This window comes from Mauremys mutica, chromosome 4 (genome assembly GCF_020497125.1).
Source record: "Mauremys mutica isolate MM-2020 ecotype Southern chromosome 4, ASM2049712v1, whole genome shotgun sequence".
Classification (NCBI taxonomy): domain Eukaryota; kingdom Metazoa; phylum Chordata; order Testudines; family Geoemydidae; genus Mauremys; species Mauremys mutica.
Window position 1 is genome coordinate 130124127 of NC_059075.1, and position 22862 is coordinate 130146988.

The 22862-nt window shown below is 48.1% G+C and overlaps 2 protein-coding genes across 3 annotated transcripts in view; both read right to left on the reverse strand.

Annotated features, from left to right (window-relative positions):
* Nucleotides 1-17795, reverse strand: part of PKP1 (plakophilin 1) — a 52175-nt gene extending 34380 nt beyond the window's left edge. Inside the window, exons 1-2 of the mRNA XM_045014832.1 lie at nucleotides 17594-17795; nucleotides 9096-9196 (exon numbers count right to left, since the gene is read on the reverse strand). Of these exons, the coding sequence (XP_044870767.1) occupies nucleotides 9096-9196; nucleotides 17594-17795 (303 nt within the window). The remainder of the gene's footprint in view (nucleotides 1-9095; nucleotides 9197-17593) is intronic.
* Nucleotides 1-22862, reverse strand: part of LOC123369342 (maestro heat-like repeat-containing protein family member 7) — a 1253347-nt gene that overhangs the window by 719731 nt on the left and 510754 nt on the right. The window lies entirely within an intron of this gene.

Below are 22862 nucleotides of genomic sequence, written 5' to 3' on the forward strand. Positions count from 1 at the left end.
CAACCCTCAGATAACAACTAGGGCTGTGCTACTTGAACGAGGTCTAGAATGGGAACAGCCCAGCAGCTGGCAGCATCTGCAGTAAAACTCATGCGCTGGCTTCGGTAATGAGTTTCTCACCACACAGCAGCTGTTTTCCAGGAGTGTGCAAGAGATTTCCCAACTACCATGCCCCACCCAGATCGGAGCTGTGCTGACTTGCTGGTGAGGGTTCATTGCCTTTTTTGGGAAGACTCTTTTCTGGTAGACAATAAGATGGAATTCGCCATTCCAAGGACGGTGGGGAGGAGAGATAGTTTATCAGCTAAACAACCACCGCCTGCCGGCCATGCTAAAATGCAGGATGAAATAATTCCCCCATGACATACACACCAAGACAAACAGCGTGCACACGCCCCCATCCTCACACCTCCCCTCATCTGCTCTCCCGGCAGGCCCCCGACGTGAACACATTGACAAGAAAAACAGCAGCTTCACATCAATAATATGTTAAGTCCTTAATGGAAACATAATAGATAGTTGAATGGCTGCAGCAAAGGCCCCAGGGGCTCAACATCTCTGCCAAATTGCTGACAGCTCCTCAAAATAATCCTAGCAGAGTCAAACCTGACACTGACTCATAAAGGGAAGCCATAGCAAGGGTGTGTGTGGGGGGGTGCTCAGTCTAACAACCTGCTGCTTCTTTATTCCACCCAGCCCGTAGAGATCACATACCCTTGAGAGCTTGCACAGAGCAAAGGTGATCATGGCTAGGCAGGAGAGAATGAGCCAAACCACTCCTGAGATGTCAGAGCCTCACCCCACTCTAACTGCATCATTCCTAGAAGCTAGAATCTTCCCAAGGGAGGGTCCCATCTCTACATATGATGTATCTGAGTAAAATGTAATACTGAGATGGCTTTGGTCAAAGGCCATCTCCCTGGGGCCACTAACTATTGGTGCATGGGTGGCATTAGCCACTGGATACAGCAAACTCTTCCCCACACGGCCACCACTAGTTGATGGAAGTTGTCACAGGGCTGCTACTCAGCAAGGCTCTCTGGTGCAATACTAACCCGATACTCCTTGCTGAAGCTGTTACCAGAGTCCATCTTATACACCACGGGCTCTCAAACTTTTGTACTGCTGACCCTTTTCATATCACAAGTCTCTGAGTGCGACCCCCCCCTTATAAATTAAAAACACTTTTTTATATATTTAACAGCATTATAAATGCTGGAGGCAAAGCTGGGTTTGGGGTGGAGGCTGACAGCTCACAACCCCCCATGTAATAACCTCGCGACTCCCTGAGGGGTCCCGATCCCCCAGTTTGAGATCCCCTGTTACACACCCACTTGCCTCCCACATGTGTATAGCACTTTCCTCATTGCACACAGAGTTCTCCTCTGAGATGCCGGGGGTCCTGTGCTGTGCATTCGAGTAGTACGTCCACAGCAGGTTTGTGTTTGTTCGAAGGCAAAGGACATTTGCGTCCTGCCACCCATTCCCCAGCTTGAATTCAAACTTCTGTTGACTAGCAGGCGTATTATGAGGATAACACCTGCTGCAGGCAGCTTGCTCAGACTTCCAGAGTAGCTAAGAGAGCCACTTATTATCAGGAACCGTTAGTCTAGACCCCTTAGCCCATCAGTGCTGATCCTGTAACAGGCCTGTATTGAATCATATGATCAAAACCCTCCACCCTTCCCTAGGTCCTACTATTTCTCCTTAGTGGAAGGCATCACCGTAAAGAGAAAGAGCTGCTGGTTGGCAGGTTCATTACACCCTGTATTCTAGCTCTGACTGAGGAATGAGCACGTCCACCATAAAAGCAACAGGGTCCCCTCTAAACCAAAGAATTGCTCTGGCTTCCCTGATAAGCTCATAAGCTAACCAGCCCTGCCTTTGAACTACTCCAACAAGCAACAGGGGAAGGTCCTCTTGCCTGCATGCCTACGTCAGTTAACTCAAGTTGCAGGGACGGAGGAGATATTTCTCCTGCTTGGATGCAGAGTGACATCCTGCTGGGGTGTCCCTTCCTCGCCTCTCAGGATGAGCACGGGGGCCAAATCCCAGCTAAGTAGGCTCCAGTAGTCCTCCTTCAGCTTAGAACTGGTCATTACAGTTGAATGGAATTTCCTAACCACGCGGAATGTCCTCTGCTGTCATACTGATCTGGGGCTTAGGGCCAGGTGGGGAGAATATCCAAAAATCAACAGCTGGTACAAGTGAGGGAGGGAACGCAGCTGAGTACAGGGCCTGATTCTCTACTCCCCTACACCAGATTTATGGAGAGGAGAGGACAACTGGGCCAACAGACTGGGTCAAATCCCGTCTCATTTACACTGGACTCTGGATATGCCCTAGGTAGAGCTGAGCAAAGAACTGCTTTTTCGGTTTGGTGGCTGAACTGAAAAATACAAAAATTGATTGTTTCATTCGACCCAAAATAGTTTTCTCCCCTCATTTCTTTTTTTTTTGGGGGGGGGGGAGGAGGGGTTACCCTTGGTTTGTTTTAAACAAAGCTAGCTACATTTCTAAATGAAAGAGTTGAAACATTTCATTTAGAAAATGTCAAAACAAAACATTTTGACTTGCTCAATTTTTTCCCCCAGACAAAAGTATTTGCTCAGTTTGACCCAAATACATGAATAGTTTCACTTGAACCAAAGCTGGAGTTTTTTAGCAAATAAACTATTCGCCTGAAAAATTCTGGCTGGCTCTAGCACTAGGATCACAGAGCAGTCTGGATCTCTATCTAACATAAACAGTGGTTATATACATATCTGAGCACAGTGTCACCAGCTGTTTCCCCACCTATGCCAGTTTCCTGGTCATAGCAAAGAGAAGACCAAAATATAGTCGTGAATTACAGCAGACGTTGATTGCGCAAAGGAGATATACAATGTAATGAATGTAAAGAACATTCAGGGAGCACCCCCTGAAACCAGACCCAATAATATGGGGTGGGAGAAAAGGAGCAGGGAGGGGACACACAGAGAGAATGTGCTGGTTATAATTACCCTGGTTCTCCTTTATCATGTGGTGTTTCTTGGTTGAGAATTCCACTGGTTTGTACAGCTATCCAAGATGACTGCTCATGTGCGCACACACACATACTCACATCGGATCAGACAGAGGGTACAGGTCACCAAAGAATTTGTCCGAATCAGTTTTTTTTCTCTAAAATGTACCTAAATTGATCACTTAATTAACTCCAAGTGTGGGCTTGGTGCCTCACCTGCAGTGTTCTCGACCTAATATCTATCCATCCGTCCATCCAATCCAGGGTGATCATAACATATAATAAGAGAATCCGAGCACCAAAGGTAGCTCTGAGTAATGGCATTCTGCGCTCTGATTCACCTTGGCCAGAAACTGCGGGCTGCCCCATGGGATCTTGTGGGGAAAGGAATGAGCAACAGGGTAAAACTGATTAAGGATGCTTTGATCACCATCTGGACTAAGGGAAACCAACTCTGGAGCAGGAGGAGAACATGTGATTATGCAGTTTATGCACCCAAGACCCCTTTCTCTAATAGGCAGCAGGTTTAAAACAAATACAAGGAAGTTCTTCACGCAGCGCACAGTCAACCTGGGGAACTCCTTGCCTGAGGAGGTTGTGAAGGCTAGGACTATAACAGGGTTTAAAAGAGAACTGGATAAATTCATGGTGGTTAAGTCCATTAATGGCTATTAGCCAGGATGGGTAAGGAATGGTGTCCCTAGCCTCTGTTTGTCAGAGGGTGGAGATGGATGGCAGGAAAGAGATCACTTGATCATTGCCTGTTAAGTCCACTCCCTCTGGGGCACCTGGCATTGGCCATTGTCAGTAGACAGGATACTGGGCTAGATGGACCTTTGGTCTGACCCAGTACGGCCGTTTTTATGTTCTTATGTTCTCCATTTAGCAAGAATCATGTTATTTTTCCTCTTTCCATTACGTTGGTATCACTTGGGTGAAGCCAGATGTTCCAGCACTTCCTATGGGGAACAGGCTTATTTGAGGATTAACAAAGGGGAATAAATCACTATTTCCCATGCACACCTACCATAGATCCCAAGTCCATAATAATGGGATCTGAACTTCTCCAAAGCTTGTGGGTGTTTGTCCACGGTTTTAGTCCAGCCTCACGTCTAGCTTTATTTTTTTTTTAAGAGTGCAGAGCAGGGCTGGCAAAGCCCAGAAATTGCCCCTGAAAATGGGAAATGAGGCAGAAAATCATGACTCATTCTGCACTGCAAGTTTTGCAAAGCTCCATACGAAAGCACAACCAGAGTCCCCATACAGCGATTTCACTGTGAGACTTTCTGCTTTTCCTACAGCAGCTCTGCACAGCCCTGCCCTTCCCTGAGCAGTACAGATTCACTTGGTGAGTTCAGAATTTCCTACAGTCCCTACCCACAGAGCAGAAGATCTACTGCAATACTGCCTAAACTTGTAGCTCTGGAAAGCTGAGGTCCTCCTAGTCCCATTGACTCAATGGAAGTCCCTCATATCCTGCTAGGGCCCTGAGTTTGAGTCTGAAATTCTCATCACCCCTATAAAATGAACTTAGAATCCAAGCTTAGTCCCTAGGGGCCATTGATCCATACAAAAATACAATGAGGAAGGGGGCTGAGGGGCAATGGCAGAGTTGCAAAGGTAGAGGAGCTCTCAGAGTCAGAACTTCCCTGACCAGCCCAGGAGTCGATCCCTTTCCTTCACAAGCAGTAAAATCCACCCACATCTAAATTAACAAGCGTGTCCAGAGCACCATTCCTCAGCCCAGGATTGCAAAGCACTTTGGGATCATTAATTAAGTCACATAACACCCACAGGGGGTAAGTAAATATGTATCATTATCCCCATTTTACAGATGGGGAAACAGTCATGGTGAGTCACATAACAATATTCATTATTATGATGGTTAACAACATTTAGCCCTGTTATTGTGCTTTTCATGCACAGACCACAAAGCACTTTACTAAAAGGGGAAGAGTCATTATCATGATCCTCACTGAGCAGATGGGGAAACTGGGGCACAGAGAGGCAAGGCGACTTGTTCAAGGTTGCACAGCAGGTCAGTGCCAGCACCAGGAATTGAACCCAGATTTCCTGATTTGCTTTTCAGCTCCAAGACACACACCCCACACATACTCCAGTGGCTGGGTGTTTCTGAATTCTGCACCTCAGAACGCAATCTCTTTATTACCCGGTTCTGATATTATTATTTTTTTTTACTCACTACCAGTTTGTTTATTTCTAGAGCAGCAGACAGCAAAAAGGAAATGATGCCATATAAACATGTCGAGACCGAGTCTCTCCCAGGCCGCAGGGGAAAGCTGTGGCAATGAAATATGACTGGGTCCCACCCTGAGTGATGGGTGGAGAACACCCTTGATCTTGCTTGTGAAATGCAGTGGTTGCTGCCTGTTAACACAGCACAGCAAGGAGAACACTTGCAAAAGCAGCAAAAATATATTGCTCCTCCAGAGACGCTCATCCCCTCCCATCCACTTCTGGAAGCTGCTTCTCTGTCACAGGCAGAGAGGCAACTTTCATCTAGTTCTGTGATGGTTCAACTTGCATTGGCCAGGGAAGCAATTGTTAAACTTGTGGCTATTCTGAAGGATGCAAAACCTTGGATCTGGACTCACAGATCCAGGTGCCTGGGCTTGTGGCTGTATGAAACAAACAAAATTCCTTTTTCTTTAAGAAATATGCCCCAAGCATCTTTTTTCTCCACAGATGTTTCAGTAGCAACAAATAACGACCTTGATCCTGAAATCCTAACTCAGGCAGAACTCCTGATGAGAGAGTGCAGGATTGGGGATAACAAAGCCATATTCCATGGTCTGCTAAGGCCCATTCTGCACTGCAGCTGGTGGAGAACTCAGTCTGAGCAGGGGGACTCTGCTGGAAGAAAGCTGGTAGCTGGAGCTCTGCCACCTCCTGCACCAGCTGCTCCCACGAATGTAATGAGTTTGAGGGTCTCACTACAGTTCCTACTGGAGAAGTGTCACAAAAGGGCACTTACTCATTAGTGTAATAACAGGCACTAATTTACCTCCTGTTAAATTAACTCAGACCAAAGAGTTAATGGGTCACGGACAAAACCCTGGCTGGGATGATTTAGTTGGGGATTGGTCCTGCTTTGAGCAGGTGGTGGGACTAGATGACCTCCTGAGGTCTCTTCCAACCCTGATATTCTATGATTCTATAGACACCGACTTATGGCCTCCTTCATAGGATGGCCAGCTGTCTGTCTCGTTTGCAGAGACAGAGCACTCTGCTGTCTTGTATGTATCCATTCATGGATAAGCGGAACACTCCAGCCTCTAGGGCTGCCAATCCAACACTTTGCGTTCCCCAAAACATTAATGTAAAAGAAAAAACTAGGGGGGCAGGGAAAGGCAATCGTGGGTGTATACGGGTCTTTTGTTCTGCTAGTTATAATATGGGGCTTCTGCTCCAAGCATTCCTTCCCCTTTCAGACTCATCTGGGTCAGACGCTGGTACGCTGCCTCTTCGGTACAACAGCTGCAGCATGGATGAGTCTCTTGCTGTCAATAGGTCTGTGGTCACCAAGCTGGGGAAGTGGTGGCAACCTCTAGGTTCAGGACTGACATGCAAGCTGCCTGCAGGTGCGTACAGTACCTGCAAGGGCCTCTCGCAGGCTCCCGGTGCGTGACTCAGACCTCACTGCGTGGTGTGGCTCCATGCAGCCATCAGTGAAATGAGATCATACAATTCACCACGCCTATGGCGTGATGATGGAACATACAGAAGGGCCCACATTCACCTAAACACGGATCCTCTCTCTGTCAGAACAATCCGATATATAGCTGTTGTACCATGGGTCATCAACAGGGATAGAACCCATGACTTTCATCAGCAAAATCCTCTACCAAGGGAACACCAAAGGAGAGCACCCATAGGGCCAAGTTCTGATGCCCTCACGTGGGTTGAATACTACCATATTCCATGAGCAGCCCAACCAATTTCAGCGGGGCCAAGCGCAGAGCAAGGTACTATGCAGCAGGAGTGAGGATATCAAAATCTGGTCTTTATTAATAAATAATGTGCAGGCTTTTATCTATGTGTGCCAGCCATTAGCCGGAGACATGATCACACACGCTTATCGAGAGTGCATCATGTAGTAAAATGAGATACAGGGGAAAACCCAGGAGCGACAATGCAGATTCTCCAGGTAAAGAAAACTGCAGAGGAAAGAGAATAAACCAGTAACACGCAAACCAGGGGCCTAGATAACCTCTCATCACCAAAGAGACACTGGTTAGAATCAGTGATTCAAGGCCACCTACCAACAAGAACAACATTTAGAGTGCAAATTCTTCTGGGCAGGGACCATATCTTATGGTAGAGGATAGAGAAGGATTTCCTTTAGTACTTTTCATACTCTGGGGAGAGACAATCAAGGCTTGCAAGGATTATAATGGATCACTGTCCCAATGTTTTGTCTGGACTCAGTGCAAAACCATAAGTGATGCCATGTTCTTATCACTGCCCTGCTAGCTCAAAAACCTTTTAAGACGTCACAGAAATGATAATTCTAATCAAGACATGAAAGGTGTTAAGGAAATTGCCTCTCAAAAACAAAATTAGATCTTATTATTGCCACCTTTTCCATTTCTTAAAGTAGAGGAAATGCAAATGGGAGACACACCTGCATAACAGAGTCTAGACATTTTATGAGTTTCAAGCAAACTTGCAGACAGAGCTCAAAGTTAGTTGAAAACAGGTGGTGGTGGTGGGGTGGTGGTGTTTGCATTCCTTTAATACCTCTAGGGAGCAAGCAGAATGGAAAAAGAAGTTCCCCTGTCTGCATGTAGTGTGCAATCTCACGGGCCCAAGCAGATTTAGGCCTGGGATTACATTTTCAAATCACCAATGTAACCAAAGACTCAGCACCGTTTTCAAAAGTGACCAAGGAACTTAGGACCCTCACTGAAAGGCTATTGGACTCAGGTACTTTGGGAAACTGTACCTCTGGTCTGCAACTGAAGGAGAGACCTTCAGGGACCGGCCAGGTCAATAGTGAAGTAGTGCCCAGCTGCAATGCTAGGGGGTACTGCGCTATTGCTGGTGCCATCTTTGGGAGAAGATGTAACACGGAGGCCCTGATCATTCCGAGTCATCTCATCCACCTTTTTCCAAGAGGACTCTGTGACTCTGAACCCCAAGTCCTAACTCTAACCAGCTCAGAGTTTGGGGATAGGTTCGCGTTCGGATCTGACCCAAGAGTTCATTGCTAGTCACCACTCAGGTCAGATACACACTCATGTTGGCCACAGCTGTTGTCGTTCAGCTGGTGCTGGCTAGGGGATATGGAGGATCATTCAACAAAGCAAATCACAGAGGATATGAACTGGCATTTAAATTGTAACCGGCCTTTGGCTTTCACCAGCCAACAAAGACACAGCATTTATAGCAAACGTGCGGGAACTAGAGAAGGAGCAAGAACAAAGCTAAATAAGGAGAGATCTAAATCCCCAAACTGCCAGCCGCACCCCCAGGGTGTTTTTACGCAATGGCCAAATCACAGAAAAATATCACCGGGCTTTGTAGGGTGCTGAAAATACCACACAGGTGATGCTGGATTCAGTGCCGTCAGCTTTGCTAAATAGAGGGCTCTGAAATGCAGCGTTTCCTCCTCAGTCAGAGCAATTAGGTGGGGCAACAGTTTAAGTGAGACCTTCCTGCCTATCCCCCACACACCTGTCAATGAATCTTTCCCTTATTTGCAGAGATGAGCCCGAAGCAAAATACTAGATCCAGTGTCAGAAACAAGTTTTCTTGAACCCTACCCCTGTAATGGCCCCATACCATCCACCCAGCAGCAGAGGGGAGTTCTGATCCAGACTGTGGACAGTTGAGACCCAGGCTTGTTGCGCTGCCCAAACAAATTTGTTACCTCCGTTCTTAGGGAACAAGGTAACTTCCTCCTTCGCCCGCCTAGAACATCTGGAGGCTGTTGATGTCCATCTTACTCTTGTCTCTACGGCACCATTCGCTCCCCACATTGACCAGCAGTACATTCCTATGGACTCTCATGCTGAGAGTTGCACTCTGAACACCTCAACAGCAAGGCACAGAGAAAAGAACACCTTACCGGATACCCCCAGTTGCTGTTTCCTGTCTGGGCTTTGGCATAATAGCTGCCCCGGGCAGTCCCATAGTTGACGCCATCAGCCAAACCATCATACATGGAACCTGCAAGCAGAAGAACAACATTAGGAATGGAAAGCTAAGCTCCTATGTGGTTTGCATGTGGGACATGGAGTTCTTTGTTCTCTGATGGGTCAAGGTCTTCCCCACTGGCCACCAGAGAAGGACAATGGACGTATCATAAATCAGGGGGAAGAGAAGTCCTCTCTCAGTGGACATGGCTGCATAAGGCTAGAAGCCCCTTCTGAGTAGTCATTCAGAAAGGAATAAAGGGCAGGAGAGGGGTGATCCAACCTTCCAGTCACCTCTCAGGACCAGATTCTTCCACCCTTTCTTGTGCTGGGTAGTGCCTTGCTCTGAGAGCAGTCCCATGAATTTCAACTAGTCATTGTGAATCAAGGAGACACACTCTGGCCCTTAGCTAATGGTGGTGGAAATGGAGTTTAGAGGTTCAGTTCTGTCCTTATCCAAATCTCTTAGATCAAGAAGAAACCCTGCAGGTTTTCTAATCAGCCACCGCATAACCCAGCCCAGAAGCATGAACTTCTCAACAGTCTATAACTGACCAGCCCTGCTGTGTAAAACCTCTTTCCATCTACTTCCCACTGGCAAACTCTAGTAAGGGAATCTTTGCTTCATTTCTCCAATTTCCCTTTCCTTCCAAAAGCCTTTTATATGAGGTCACATTGATCATTAAGAACAAAGATTAGAAGTAGTATTAACTATCCTCCAAGATGGAACTCCATTGCATCATGTGACAGCACAATACAGTGTGAGTTAATAAGACCTACATTTTTGAAAGTGCCCACTAATTTTGGGTGTCCAAAATGAGACATCAAAGGCCTGATTTAAGGAAATGTAAAGACCCACTGGCTCCAAATGATGGAATTCCACAGGAGTGCCAGGTGCTCAACACCTCTGAAAATCAAGCCCAAAGCATCTCAATGTGAGCACCCAAATTAGCGGGCACTTGTGAAAATGTAGCTCCTTCATCTCTTAGTAGTAATGGTCCTAAACTGGAATTTCCCTTCAATCAGAAATTCTGGAAAAGAATTTGTTCCATTTCAGAACCAAAAAGCAGAATTTCAAAATTTCACGTGGAAAGGAAACACTGAAAACACTTCATTTTGAAAATTACAAAAGAAATTTGAGCCTGGAAGCCCAAGCTCTGTGGTCCCTAGCCCAGGTGTGGCTGCCAGAGCTTCTAGGCTCTCTGTCAGTCTGGCTCATGGGGAACCAGAAGCCAAGAAACCCTGGGAGCCTTGGCTGAAGCGCTCCCAGCTCTGGGTCAGGAAGCCTGAAAGCCTTGGTGTCCACAGCCCCAGGCCAGTCTGCATGGCTGGCTGTCCCAGAGTTGCAGACTCTGGAAGACCTTGGCTCAGCATCCCTCCTGGTGAGCTGGTAGGAAACCTGGCGGATTTCTGATGGAAACCTGCCTACGGTTCATCTAAAGTTCACTGAACCCCAGACGTTTCCATGAAACATTTTTTATTATAGAAACAGGCATTTGTTGATAAAGCCTTGTTTCATCAGAAAATGCAACATCAGTGCTCTTTCTCCCTCTTACATCTCTGACTGTTTGGTGTGCCAACTCGGAGACACCCTGCAGTCATTCACACGGAGCTGTTCCTCCTCAAAGTGCCTTACAGCCACTAATGCCAAGATCCTCAAAGGCTTTAGGCTCCTAACTCATTAATAACGCCCACACTGGGTAATGAAAGACCACGGCACAGGTGAGTGCTCCAGCCCAACCCGCTTCTGGAGGCTGGCACATTCTAGTCACCACTCCCGGCCACAGCAATAGCATGGATGATGACCATGACCATGTGATCATCCTAGGCTGGAGCAATATACCAGAGGGGGAGAAACACTGATCCAGAAGAGGTAGGAGAAATTACCCAGAATGGGCATCAGCAGGGAAATCTTCCCCCAACTCCTCTATGCCAATGTCTAGACTGAAGATTCCATTGTCCATTAAACTCAAGAGGTTCGGAGAGTAATTTCTCTAGAACCAATTCTTAATTTGGGCCCGTGCTTGCCAGGGCTGAGCCCCGGCACCTCTGGGCTTGGCAGTTCAGAGCCCCGGCACCTCTGGGCTTGGCAGGTCAGAGCCCCGGCACCTCTGGGCCTGCTGCATCAGTTATGAAAGGGAAAACAATTGCTTGAGCCCTGGCACCTCTTTCATTACAAATTAAGCACTGTCCAGAACCCTATTAACTTCTCTATAACCCAACTCATTTAATCCTTATTCACTTCTAAAGGACTTTCCTATAAGGGCTGTATTGGCAAAAAGAACAGCAAGACATGTGTGAATGGATGTACGACACACTGGCATTGCTCCGTTTGAGTACTTCCCCACTTTATGCATTCTCCTGGCACAATTCCCCGGGTTGATTTCAATAGGGCAGGTTGGTGCATAGCTGCTGGGGTGGGGAAGGAATAGGGTGGGACACGGAACTATGGGTTTAACCCATGCGAATCTCCCAGGTGATACGTGTTTTCTAACGAAGCCGGCACTAGGGACAGATCCCTTGGCCCCAGTTGCCTGGGAATAATTTTTTAGCTAACACTCTCCTGATCTGTGCTCATGTCCAATAACACCCAGAGTGGAGCTTCTATGCCTTCCTCCCTTGCCCACTTCCCATGCAGTTCAACAGCTTCCCTTTTTGTAAAAGGACCACTCACTGCAGCAAAAATCAGCCAATTCACAGCGCTGCAGGCTGGGAACTTGCTGCTTTATTCAACTTCATCATGAGGATCAGGAGAAAACTCCATTAACTAAAAGTAAGGGAGGGGTGGAGCCTGGCTCCATCCCATAATGCTCTGTGTAACCCAGCTAACCATATCACAAGTACTTCACTACGCACTCCTGAGTGCTCAGGGCAGGTCATGGGCTTATCTGGCCCTGTTTTGGGGACAATTTCCCCCTCCCCTCCTTTTTCATAAGGACCTTCTCAATTTGCCCTGAGCTGCAGCAAGACAGTTTCTTTCCCTAGCTGAGCATCACCCTGAGTCATTCATGACTGATGCTCATCAACAGACAGTGCTAAATGCTTATTGAATCGGGTCACCAGCCAGCAGAGTTGCAAGGTCACTGTCTGCCAGGCTGACAGATATTGTCTCATTGTTTCTTTGTACTCCCCCTGTCTGTCTGTAATACTACGTAAGCTGTTTGGGGCAGGGGCTGTCTTTTTGTTCGGGGTTTGTACAATGCCTACACCATGGGATCCTGTCTAAACTCCTCAGTACTCCGATAATACAATACTAATAATAATTAAGCCCCTTTGATGCACATCTTTGCTTTCATTGTGTAGCTTCATTACTTTGGGCTGGAGTCTTAAGGAATTTTGCATCACAGATAGTTCGCCCCCTCCCCCGGCCCATGAGATTTAATGATTGGCTTTATTACTGAGAATTTCTGTGGCATATACAGCACCAAAGGTGCTATGGTCTTTAAAGCCTGGGGTGTGAAATCTGTCATGGAATTGTGGCCCTCAGCTGCTAGAACTGGACAGTAAATTCAGTCTCCATGCAAGAGAGCATCATTTCCGGGGGAGCGGGGGGAAGGAAATCAATGTAAAACATCAGCCTCATATTGTCCTGTCCTACTTAAGCAGCTGATGCTTCGGTTTATTGTGGGCGGGGGCTTTGATACTGGCAATCAGCGGATAGGAGAGAAGGACAATGTGGGTCTCCCATAATCTGCCTTTCCAAGTGGAGGTGCCTGTTGTGCATCCCAGATCTCGAGGCTCTGGAAGTGAAAGCCAAAATCTCCTGGAAAATGGCATGGCGAGGGGTGGAAAAGGGAGAGTACCAAAGAAAATCCCCAAAGGAGGAAAATTTCTGGAACTCTTCATTGCTACTGGGAAATCCACTGGTCCCGCTCACTGGGGAAGAGCCTATACTTGCCACCAGAAGTATTATGACCTAATGGTTCAATATGTGCTGTACACCATTTATTTTAGTCCGGCAGTTAATTAGATCTTTACAATGCATTTGGACCGAGCCGGAGTCCAGGTAAGCCAGAGGGTTCCTTGTGCCAGGGAGAGACACGCCATGAAGGACCACACCCTCCGCAGGTGTAAATCGGCATAGCTGCACCAGGGGTACTGGAACCATTTGTATAGTAGGGGGGAGAGAGGGGGCTGAGAGCCATTGAACCAACTGTAAACCTGCATATGATGGAAACCACTTCAGGCCAGGGGGTGTGGCAGCCCCCTACTTCCAGCACCTGTGAGCTGCACTGAAGTCAACAGCAGCTATGTTGATTTACACCAACTGAGAGCTGGGCCACAGCATTCTAGTTTGCAGCTGCACACACTACAGGCGACGTTGAACAGAGAGCTTGGGGCTGTACGGACCTCTATCATTCCTTAGTATGTCTTTCGGGTCTGCCCCTGCAAACCCTGGGTCCTGCTGACAGGCTCTTCAGTGGGGCTGCCCATGTGACTCAGAACTAGTTGCAGTGAGTGAGTTGCAGGAATGACCTTAGTCAATGGAAGTTAATCAGATTCCTCGCAGGCAACCTTACATTAAGCAGGGCTAAAAGGACTGATGGGGGCATAGGGAGGAGATAGGCTATGTCAATGGAGCAGTTTTCCATTTTCTTTGCCGATTCAGAAGGGTTCTCCCCGCCCCCCCCCAAAAACCTTATCCATGCAGTAAAAATAATCTATTTAAAAAATGCAAAGTGACACCACAGGAATAAACCACAGCCACACAGTGAACAACTATCAACCCAGGAACCCACACCATAGCGAGGGAATGGGTATATATTAATCTCTTTAATTAGCAGAGAGCAGCACAACACGAACCAATGGCTGGAAGTTGAAGCCAGACAAATTCAAATTAGAAATAAGGAGGGTGACTAACCATTGGAACAAACTAGCAATGGATAGTGATGCATTCTCCAGCTCTTGAAGTCTTCAGCTCAATACTGGATACCTCTCCAGAAGACATGTCTTAGCCAAACACAAGTTACTGTGCTCAATGAAGGGCTAATGGGATGAAATTTTATGGCCCGTGTTATGGCTTTAAAAAAAATCAACGTATCTCGATTCTAACAGCTCTGGAGTATGCAAAGTCCTCTATCCAGCCACAACAAAGATCAGCCACGGGCAGCAACAGAGTAAGCTTCCCACACTCACTACCGCAGCAGTGGGAGCTGCAGGGAGCTGTCCCAGGATGAGAGAGTTCATTTTCCACGGCCCACTCATTCACTAGCATTTCTGCACAAGGTGATCACAGAGTTGCTGTTGACGAAGACACCTGCTCGCTCAGAATCAGCCTGATTTGGGGTGGAATTTTCAAAAAGCACCTTGTTTTAGGACCACAAGCCCCATTGACTTTCTACGACCTCCTGGGTCACGTAGGATCTTTTGAAAAATCCCACACTAATCCAATTCCTTTCAAGTGATTTTGCTTTGAGATTCCACTCCCGCCCCACTCTCTAGGGAACTTTGAGATATCTGCTCTGTCTTCTGGGACCTTGTGCAATTTATATCTCATGTGATGAACACAGCACAATGTTGGATGCCATAAAATGAAATGCTATTTAGTCCCTGAATACTCACGGAAGAATCAAAAAGCAGAAAATGTCCCATAGTTGATGTTTCCTAAATATGTTGGCCCAGAATGTCCAAGGTGATTACCAACAATTAGCCAAATTTTCAACACCAGCCAGATGTGAAGCATGGATTTAGGAGCCTATGTACCTAAACAAGGGACCTGGTTTTCTAAAGCACTGAATACTCTGCAGTTCCCATTGAGATCCATGGGAGGGTTGGGTGCTCAGCACTTCGGAAAATCAGGGTGTTTATTGGATCAAATCCTCAAGGGCGATTTTGTTTCACCATGTAAATATCTGCCCAATTTCTCCACACATTTTTTGAATGGCACCTGCTCCTGCCCATCAGCCGTACGCTGAATCCCCAGCAGAGCTGTAGCAAGGTGTGGGGCAGAATTGGCACTGACGCCTGCAAAGATTTCTGCCTACAGTTGAGGTGTTAGTGGTGAACAGCGACCACAGCATCACTAACTGGCAAAGTTGTCTCAGTTCCTGCCTCTTCATCTGGCACCTACTGTCAGCCTGGTTTGTTTCTTATTCCACCAGGTCCTGAGACCATAAAGCCTTAATCGATAAAAGTGAGAGGAGCTAGGAACAGATTTACACATGACCACATCTTCCAGTTACCTCTGTGATTAGCGCCTTCAGCTGGCACAGACAAGCTTGCCTCTGCCCTCTTCAATACCAATGCCCTGGCTCCCACAATCACAGCAGTCACAGATTCATACACTGCCATCCTGGCATAGTATGGGGTATTGCATAAACACACTCCTCCACAGAGCTGCTACATCCCCTGTGCCGTGAGTTCGGCATGCAAAGGGAAGAGTTCGATGGGGCTCAGGAAGCCAGCTGGAACTGTATAAACATCTTGACCCCTACCCCAAACGCCACAATGCAGCCCCACTTCTCGGAAGTCAGCCCTACATTCGAAGTCAAGTGCCACTGTAACCGAGAACCTTTCAAAGAGGCACAGGGATATCTGACCCCTCTCATATTTGAGTCCACCTAGAGCAGGGGTCGGCAACTAGGGCACGTGTGCCAAAGGCGGCACACAAGCGGATTTTCAGTGGCACTCTCAGTGCCCGGGTCCTGGCCACTGGTCCAGGGGGCTCTGCATTTTAATTTATGGTAATTTTAAATGAAGCTTCTTAAACATTTTTAAAACCTTGTTTACTTTATATACAACAATAGTTTAGTTATATATTATAGACTTATAGAAAGAGACCTTCTAAAAACATTAAAATGTATTACCGGCACACGAAACCTTAAACTAAACTAGAGTGAATAAACGAAGACTCGACACACCACTTCTGAAAAGTTGCCAACCTTGAGCTAGAAATATCAGCCTTGAGATTCTCACAACCTTACAAAGCCAGTCCAGATCCTCAAGGGTTGAGCATAGACCTTCGCATGTCTCATTCAGCATCAGTATCACTCATCCTCCCTGCTAACATCTCACTATCCTTCCATCACAGCTGGACATCTTCTCCCTAGGAGGACATGTCCCAGCTTTGCCGCTCTTTCGGCAGGAGTGAAATCCAGATCGCTAGGCCACTGGAAATCACAAGCACAACTGAGACCAGAATAACTCAGTGCAGTGGATGGTGAGAGCGGCTCAGCTGATCACTGAGGTAGGTGACCCAGTCACAGAACCCTTCTGGACACATGGACCATGCTGCATGGCCAGGGACAGAGGCAAGGTTGGCTCTGAGATTTTTTTGGTTTTTGTTTTTTTTCCTCTCTGCTGGAGAATTTCTACAGTTCCCCAAAGGAAGAACAATGAAGCAAACTCTAAAGAGAAAAGAGCCCTGGCCTGTCCTCAGTTCTTTCCCCATCTCTGCCACAGACTTGCTGTGTAACCATGGCTGAGTCACTTTGCTTCTTGTACCTCACTAACTCTGTCTGTAAATTGTGAGCAATGCTGCTCACCTGCTTTTCAGTCAGGTTCAGAAAAGCACTTTGAGCTCAGGCACAAAGTTGCAGTAATGAGCTGGGGGAGAGGTGATCTTCACCTTTCAAATGTGATGGGGATTCCTAGTCCTCCTTCATCTCCTCTTAGGTGCTAACCAATCGACAGAGCAGCGATTGCTAGAGGAAGCCAGCCATAGACCCAGAATGTAGCCTGTGATTTACAAGGTGCTGCCTCTCCACCACTCTAAACTCCTTAGCACGCCTGAGCTGCCCTGTATAAAGACAGCACATGTCCGGCTGGCTGCACTGAGCCTAGCAGGGTCGTTACAGAAACAAGTGTTGGGCTGCTCACGGTCAGTGTTCCTAAGCCTAGACTAGAGGGGGAGGAAGCCACCCAAAGGGCACAAAGCTGTGAGTCCGGATACAGAGCAGGTCATAAGACATTTGGCAAAATAATCCAACTGGCAGGGAAATACGCAGAGGAACACAGATCACTGTCTGAGAAGCGAAACACTATTTAGAGTCAGGGAACAAAGAGTTAATAATGCTTTGCACCTTCCATCTGATGCTGTCAAGGCACATCGTGAAGATACACTAACTATGCCTCACAGCAAGCCACGAGACGGGGATGATGGCCACTTTACATATGGGGAAACGGCGCCACAGAGCGGGTAAAGTCACTGGCTCAGAATCACACAGCAACAGAGGCAGGGATTGAACCCAGAGGTCCTGACGCCCAGTGCTGTGCTAGCCCTTCCAGATTTCCTGCCATTTCTTCTGGACAGAGAAATCCCAGCAGGCAACTCCAGAGAAACGGGCCAGCTTGTCAATTATAGACAAAACCCAGAACCAAATAGCCTAGATTACAAAGACCCCAAATACAAACCCACTGTGGGTTCTGAATCAGCCCAGGGAGGGGGAATGTGAATCCCTTGCTACTCGGCGTGCGGCGGCTGGGGTTTTACCTCGGTTGGAGTGCCCAAGGGTCGACGACTGAGAGGACTTTTGCTTCTGCCGTTTCACCGTCATCATCACCTGCTCCTGGACCCTCTGTTTTCCTGTGCCTCTAGTTTTCAGCTTGTGATCCGAGGGCAAGGCCAATGTAGAGCTGGCCTGGTCTTGAAAACACTCATAAGCCAGGGCTGTTTTCAGGGGAGAGTGAAGCATGGCTGCAGATGGAGCGAGTGGACTGGAACTTCACCTGACTGCACTTGAGAAAACACAACGGTAACAATTCTTGAGCTGGGGTTAAACCTCAAGAATCCCTCCTTGCCATACGTCCCTCTGCTGCTGGCTTCTCCGTGCTCCTTCCCCTGGCTCTCTGGCTGGGGTGTGAGCCGGCACGCCCTCCGTCAGACGGGATATACAGCCCCCTGCCTGCACACACCCACTCCGAGAGCACCGCGCGCTCAGCTCAGGTGCTGCAGGGCAGGCAGGTTTAGTGCTGACCTTGATGCAATTGCGCTTTTTAAACTCATTACATAAATGCACCAGGCAGTAGAGAAGCGAGAGCAGGCAGACGGAGTGGGAGGGGAACAGACTCGGGAAACTTCATCCTTGGAGTGTCAGCTTCCAGTTCCCCTTTGCAGATTCATTGCCAGCTGTGTGTCTAGGTAGAAAACTACCCTGCATGACCGCCCTCCTCCCCAGCAATGGATCACTGGGCCCTTCCCCATGCAGCCTGCTCCCTCTCTTCTTTGCTTTGAGGTTTTTTTTCTTTTCCCTAGAGTGAACTGGATCAGCATCCAGCACCAGCACCAACAGCCTAGGGGACAGGCGGCGTCTCTGTGGGCATCTCTACGCTGCATTGTAAATCCAGGTCTGCTAGAGCATCCACGCTGCACTGTAAACCTGGCTTTCAATTGCTGGACCCAGGTCTCTCAGCCGGGCCAACACGTCTGTACTGCGCTATGCTGAACTTCTGACTCGGGTCTGCAGCTTGCAACAGAGTCTCAGCAGGACTCAGGCTCTGACCCACCCCCACAGCAGGGCCCCTGGGCACAAGTCCAGAGGGGTTCTGGCCCAAGTCAGACTGATTTCTGCATGGACGGTAGCGGGGTTTGGACTCAAACTGGAGTTTGAGCTGCCTGGGTTGACAGCACAGCACAGACAATTTCAGACATGGTGTTTGCTCAGCAGAAGTGTGTGGAGGTGATGCACTACATAGGGTTCAGTTCCTGGATCTTCCACAGACACCTTGTGTGACTCGCTCTGCCTCAGTTCCCTTTCTGTCAAAGGATACCACTTCTTTTGTCCACTTCGAATGCAAGCGGTGGGGGGCAGGGAATGCCTTTCACTATGTATGTACAGCACCTAGCACAATAAGGCTCTGTGCTCAGCTAGGGCCTCTAGACTCTAGTACTGCTACTGGAGCACCATGGGGAGCCCTCCCCAAAGAGAGACCCCTCCAGAGTCAGAACTGGTCCTACTTCTGCTCTTCATTCCATGCACTTGACAGGAAAATGCACGGGACCCTGGCCCGGATCCTCAAAGGTCTGTAGGTGCCTAATTCCCATTGAAATCAATGGGAGTTAGCCCTCTGAGGACCTGGGCTCCACTTCCACTACCACATGAGGATGGCCTACAGCTTCTCACTAAGAAAATCAAATGCAGATACTAGATACATGTATGATACATGCATAAGAAGCAGAGCTGGTCAGAAAATTTAGGGGTGGAAGGAATTTCAGGGGCGGGGGGAGTTGATATTAAAAAAAATGAAAATTTCAACCCAAAACTACCAAAACCCATTCCCCCCAAATTTTTCAGCTTTGAGTTTGTCAGTTTTCCAACCACAAATATAAACATTCTTGGGGAACCAGAATCTTCCTGAAACCATTTTTGTTTGGTCAAAAGCCCTAACAGGTGCACCTGTAGGAAAGCGAGTGTGAAACAGACAAATTCAGATGCAGAAGCAGGCCGAGGCACTAATTAGGATAGGTGTAGGCACAGGTACCGCTGAGTACAGGTGCAGGGCTCAGACATGCTTCAGGAGGAACAAGCTCCTCTGCATTTCTGTACAGAGATCCTTATAATGCAGAGACCTTACATGCTTCATACTGAGGCTTCTCCTTACTGGACCTCAGTGGCACAGAGGGTTAGTGATCTGGCTTCGCATGGCTGGAGGGCTAACTTGAAGTGCTGGCTGGGGTCACACATAAGGTTGATGGGCTTTGTACAGAGACATGAGGAAAACACGGAGGGGACTTGGTCACCATTTCGTTCTGCCCTGTTTCACGCCTCCCTGAAACATTTTGTGAAAACAGTAATTTGACGAGGGTGACCACATGTCCCATTTTGGCTGGGACAGTCCCCCTTTTCCAGCTCTCTCCCGGCCGTCCCTACATTTTGCCAAAACTGGGCATTTGTCCCAACTGCAAGGCAGAGCGGAGAGCAGGGGTGTCAGCTGAAGGCAGCGCTGCCCGCCAGCAGGAGAGTGGAGAAATTTCTTGCTGGCGAGCAGTGCTGCTTGGAGAGCTGACTCCCCCGCCAGGTGGCACGGAGCTCAGAAGGTCAGCCGCAGTTGCAGGCAGCACTGAGGGTCAGCCCCAGCCGCGGGCGGCACGGGGGGTGGGGGTCAGCCGCAGTTGCAGGCAGCATGGGGAGGGCAGCTCTGGCAATCCCAGGGCGGGGGGCATGGCTTAGTCGAGCCCCAGCCATCCCATTTTTACTTTAATAAATATGGTCACCCTAAATTTGACTGCAAAAGTGCCACAAAATTCACGCTTTCATGATGCCAGGATCAATGTCAAAACAGCAAGAAAAGACGGCAACGTTCATACTTAGAGCACTTCAGGTGTAGCTACAAATATTTCACCCACTTTTCTTCTCACTTTTGTCCCTAGTCGCTCACTTGTCCATGGCACCACAAAGTTAATTACCATTCTTCGCTAAAGAGAGGCTCAAGTCAGAACAGTAGGAGGCAGCTGCAGCAGGTTAAAATCAAGATGGATCGGCTGTGTGTGGTCCCGGGACTGGAATAGCAGACAGCTGCACATCAGGACTAGAGAGAGGACTGGCAGAGCTGGAGGAGGGAAAAGAAAAACTAGCAGGGGGCTGTGCCGTCCAGGATTGGGATGCATTACATTATTACCTGGAGGAAGATTTCTTGTCTCATTTCCATCTAGTGCTATTTCAGTCTGAGCTCGCACATCCAGCTACAAAATGAAAGTGAAATGTGCTGCCCTATTTCTTGTACCAACGGAGAAGTGACAATCAATGCCAGGTAATTCTGCAATTATTATATTGATGAGAAGCTGGCGACATCAGACAGCTTCCGTACAATGCAGTATGCTGCCCTAGCAAACCAACAAGACCAGTTCCATGCAGGCATGGTACACTCTGTGCTCGTGACAGTACAGAAACAGCCAAATGTTTATCAGACCAACCCCGGTCCCAATCATCTGCTGCAGAGTAATGCAAATGTTACTACACGTAGGCCTCTGCTTTATTTCATAACCTCAGCAAAACTGCTGACCGAGGCTGTCGAATGTAAATAGGGAAGATTTCAAAAAGTGATGGACCAGATCCTCGTACAGGGTAACCTACACTGGCAGAGCATCCGCCAACCAAACCAAAGAGGGTGGTTTTTAAGACTCTTATTGGAAAGGACCAAGGTCATCAAAATCCTTTACCATCTTAAACAAAGGAGCATCCTTGCAGCTCAGGGAGAATGGCAGGTCTGGCCGGCCTTAGGGGCGCCATCTGCACTGTGACACAGGAGAGACAATGCTGAAGGTGTGGAGACCTAACCCCAGACCTGCTGCAGTGTCTTATCAACAAGCAGGGTGCAAACCCAGCATCTGTAACTATCATTAAGCAAAGTGCCCATCTGCTGTACAGGAGTGGAGCACACAATTCTCTAAGGCAGCAAAGGGGGGCAGACAGGGAGCAAGAGCTTAGGATGTGAGCGATGGAAGCCTGGTGCGTGAAAAAGCAGCCGCTGGCCAGCTCCAAACAAGGTGCTGGCACTGATGGATGCTTTCACACACAGCAGCAGAACATGATAATGCCATGAGTCACCGCTCCACACCCCACAGACTAAGGGCGACACACCTTGTGTATCTGGCCTGTTCAAAGCATTTTTGTTCCGAGTTTCTGGGACTCTTGCCAACCCGCTGATTACAATCAAAGAGCTCGCTGGCCCGATACTGCTCCCAAAATGCTGCAGACCTCTCTGTTGGAACTTGTCAAGCGCTCCCAAATTGACAGTTCCTACAGAGCTCACTCTCGGGTATCTTCCCGGAGAAAGAACAGCTGACCCGAAATCTAGCCCTCCACCAGATTTCCAGCATCAGCCCCTGACCACGTGATGTTTCATGAAAGGCCTTTTCCTCCCTGACACAATGCTGCCATGGCATGTGGATCTGCAGAAGGAGCTGGCTGGATGGCCTCGCAGTCAAGCCCAGCCCAGCAGTATATCTGGGTGGGATTTTGACTCCTAATGACATGCCACAGCACTGACTAAACCTAATTGCCTTCTATGATGAGATAACCGGCTCTGTGGCTGAGGGGAAAGCAGTGGATGTGCTATTCCTTGACTTTAGCAAAGCTTTTGATACAGTCTTCCACAGTATTCTTGCCAGCAAGTTAAAGAAGTATGGGCTGGATGAATGGACGGTAAGGTGGATAGAAAACTGGCTAGATGGTTGGGCTCAACGGGTAGTGATCAATGGTTCCATGTCTAGTTGGCAGCCGGTATCAAGTGGAGTGCCCCAAGGGTCGGTGCTGGGGCCGGTTTTATTCAATATCTTCATTAACGATCTGGAGGATGGTGTGGACTGCACCCTTAGCAAGTTTGCAGATGACACTAAACTGGGAGGAGTGGTTGATACGCTGGAGGGTAGGGCTAGGATACAGAGGGACCTAGACACATTAGAGGATTGGGCCAAAAGAAATATGATGAGGTTCAACAAGGACAAGTGCAGAGTCCTGCACTTAGGACGGAAGAATCCCATGCACTGCTACAGACTAGGGACCGAATGGCTGGGCAGCAGTTCTGCAGAAAAGGACCTAGGGGTTACGGTGGATGAAAAGCTGAATATGAGTCAACAGTGTGCCCTTGTTGCCAAGAAGGCTAATGGCATTTTGGGTTGTATAAGTAGGGGCATTTCCAGCAGATCAAGGGATGTGATCATTCCCCTCTATTCAGCACTGGTGAGGCCTCATTTGGAGTACTGTGTCCAGTTTTGGGCCCCACACTACAAGAAGGATGTGGATAAATTGGAGAGAGTCCAG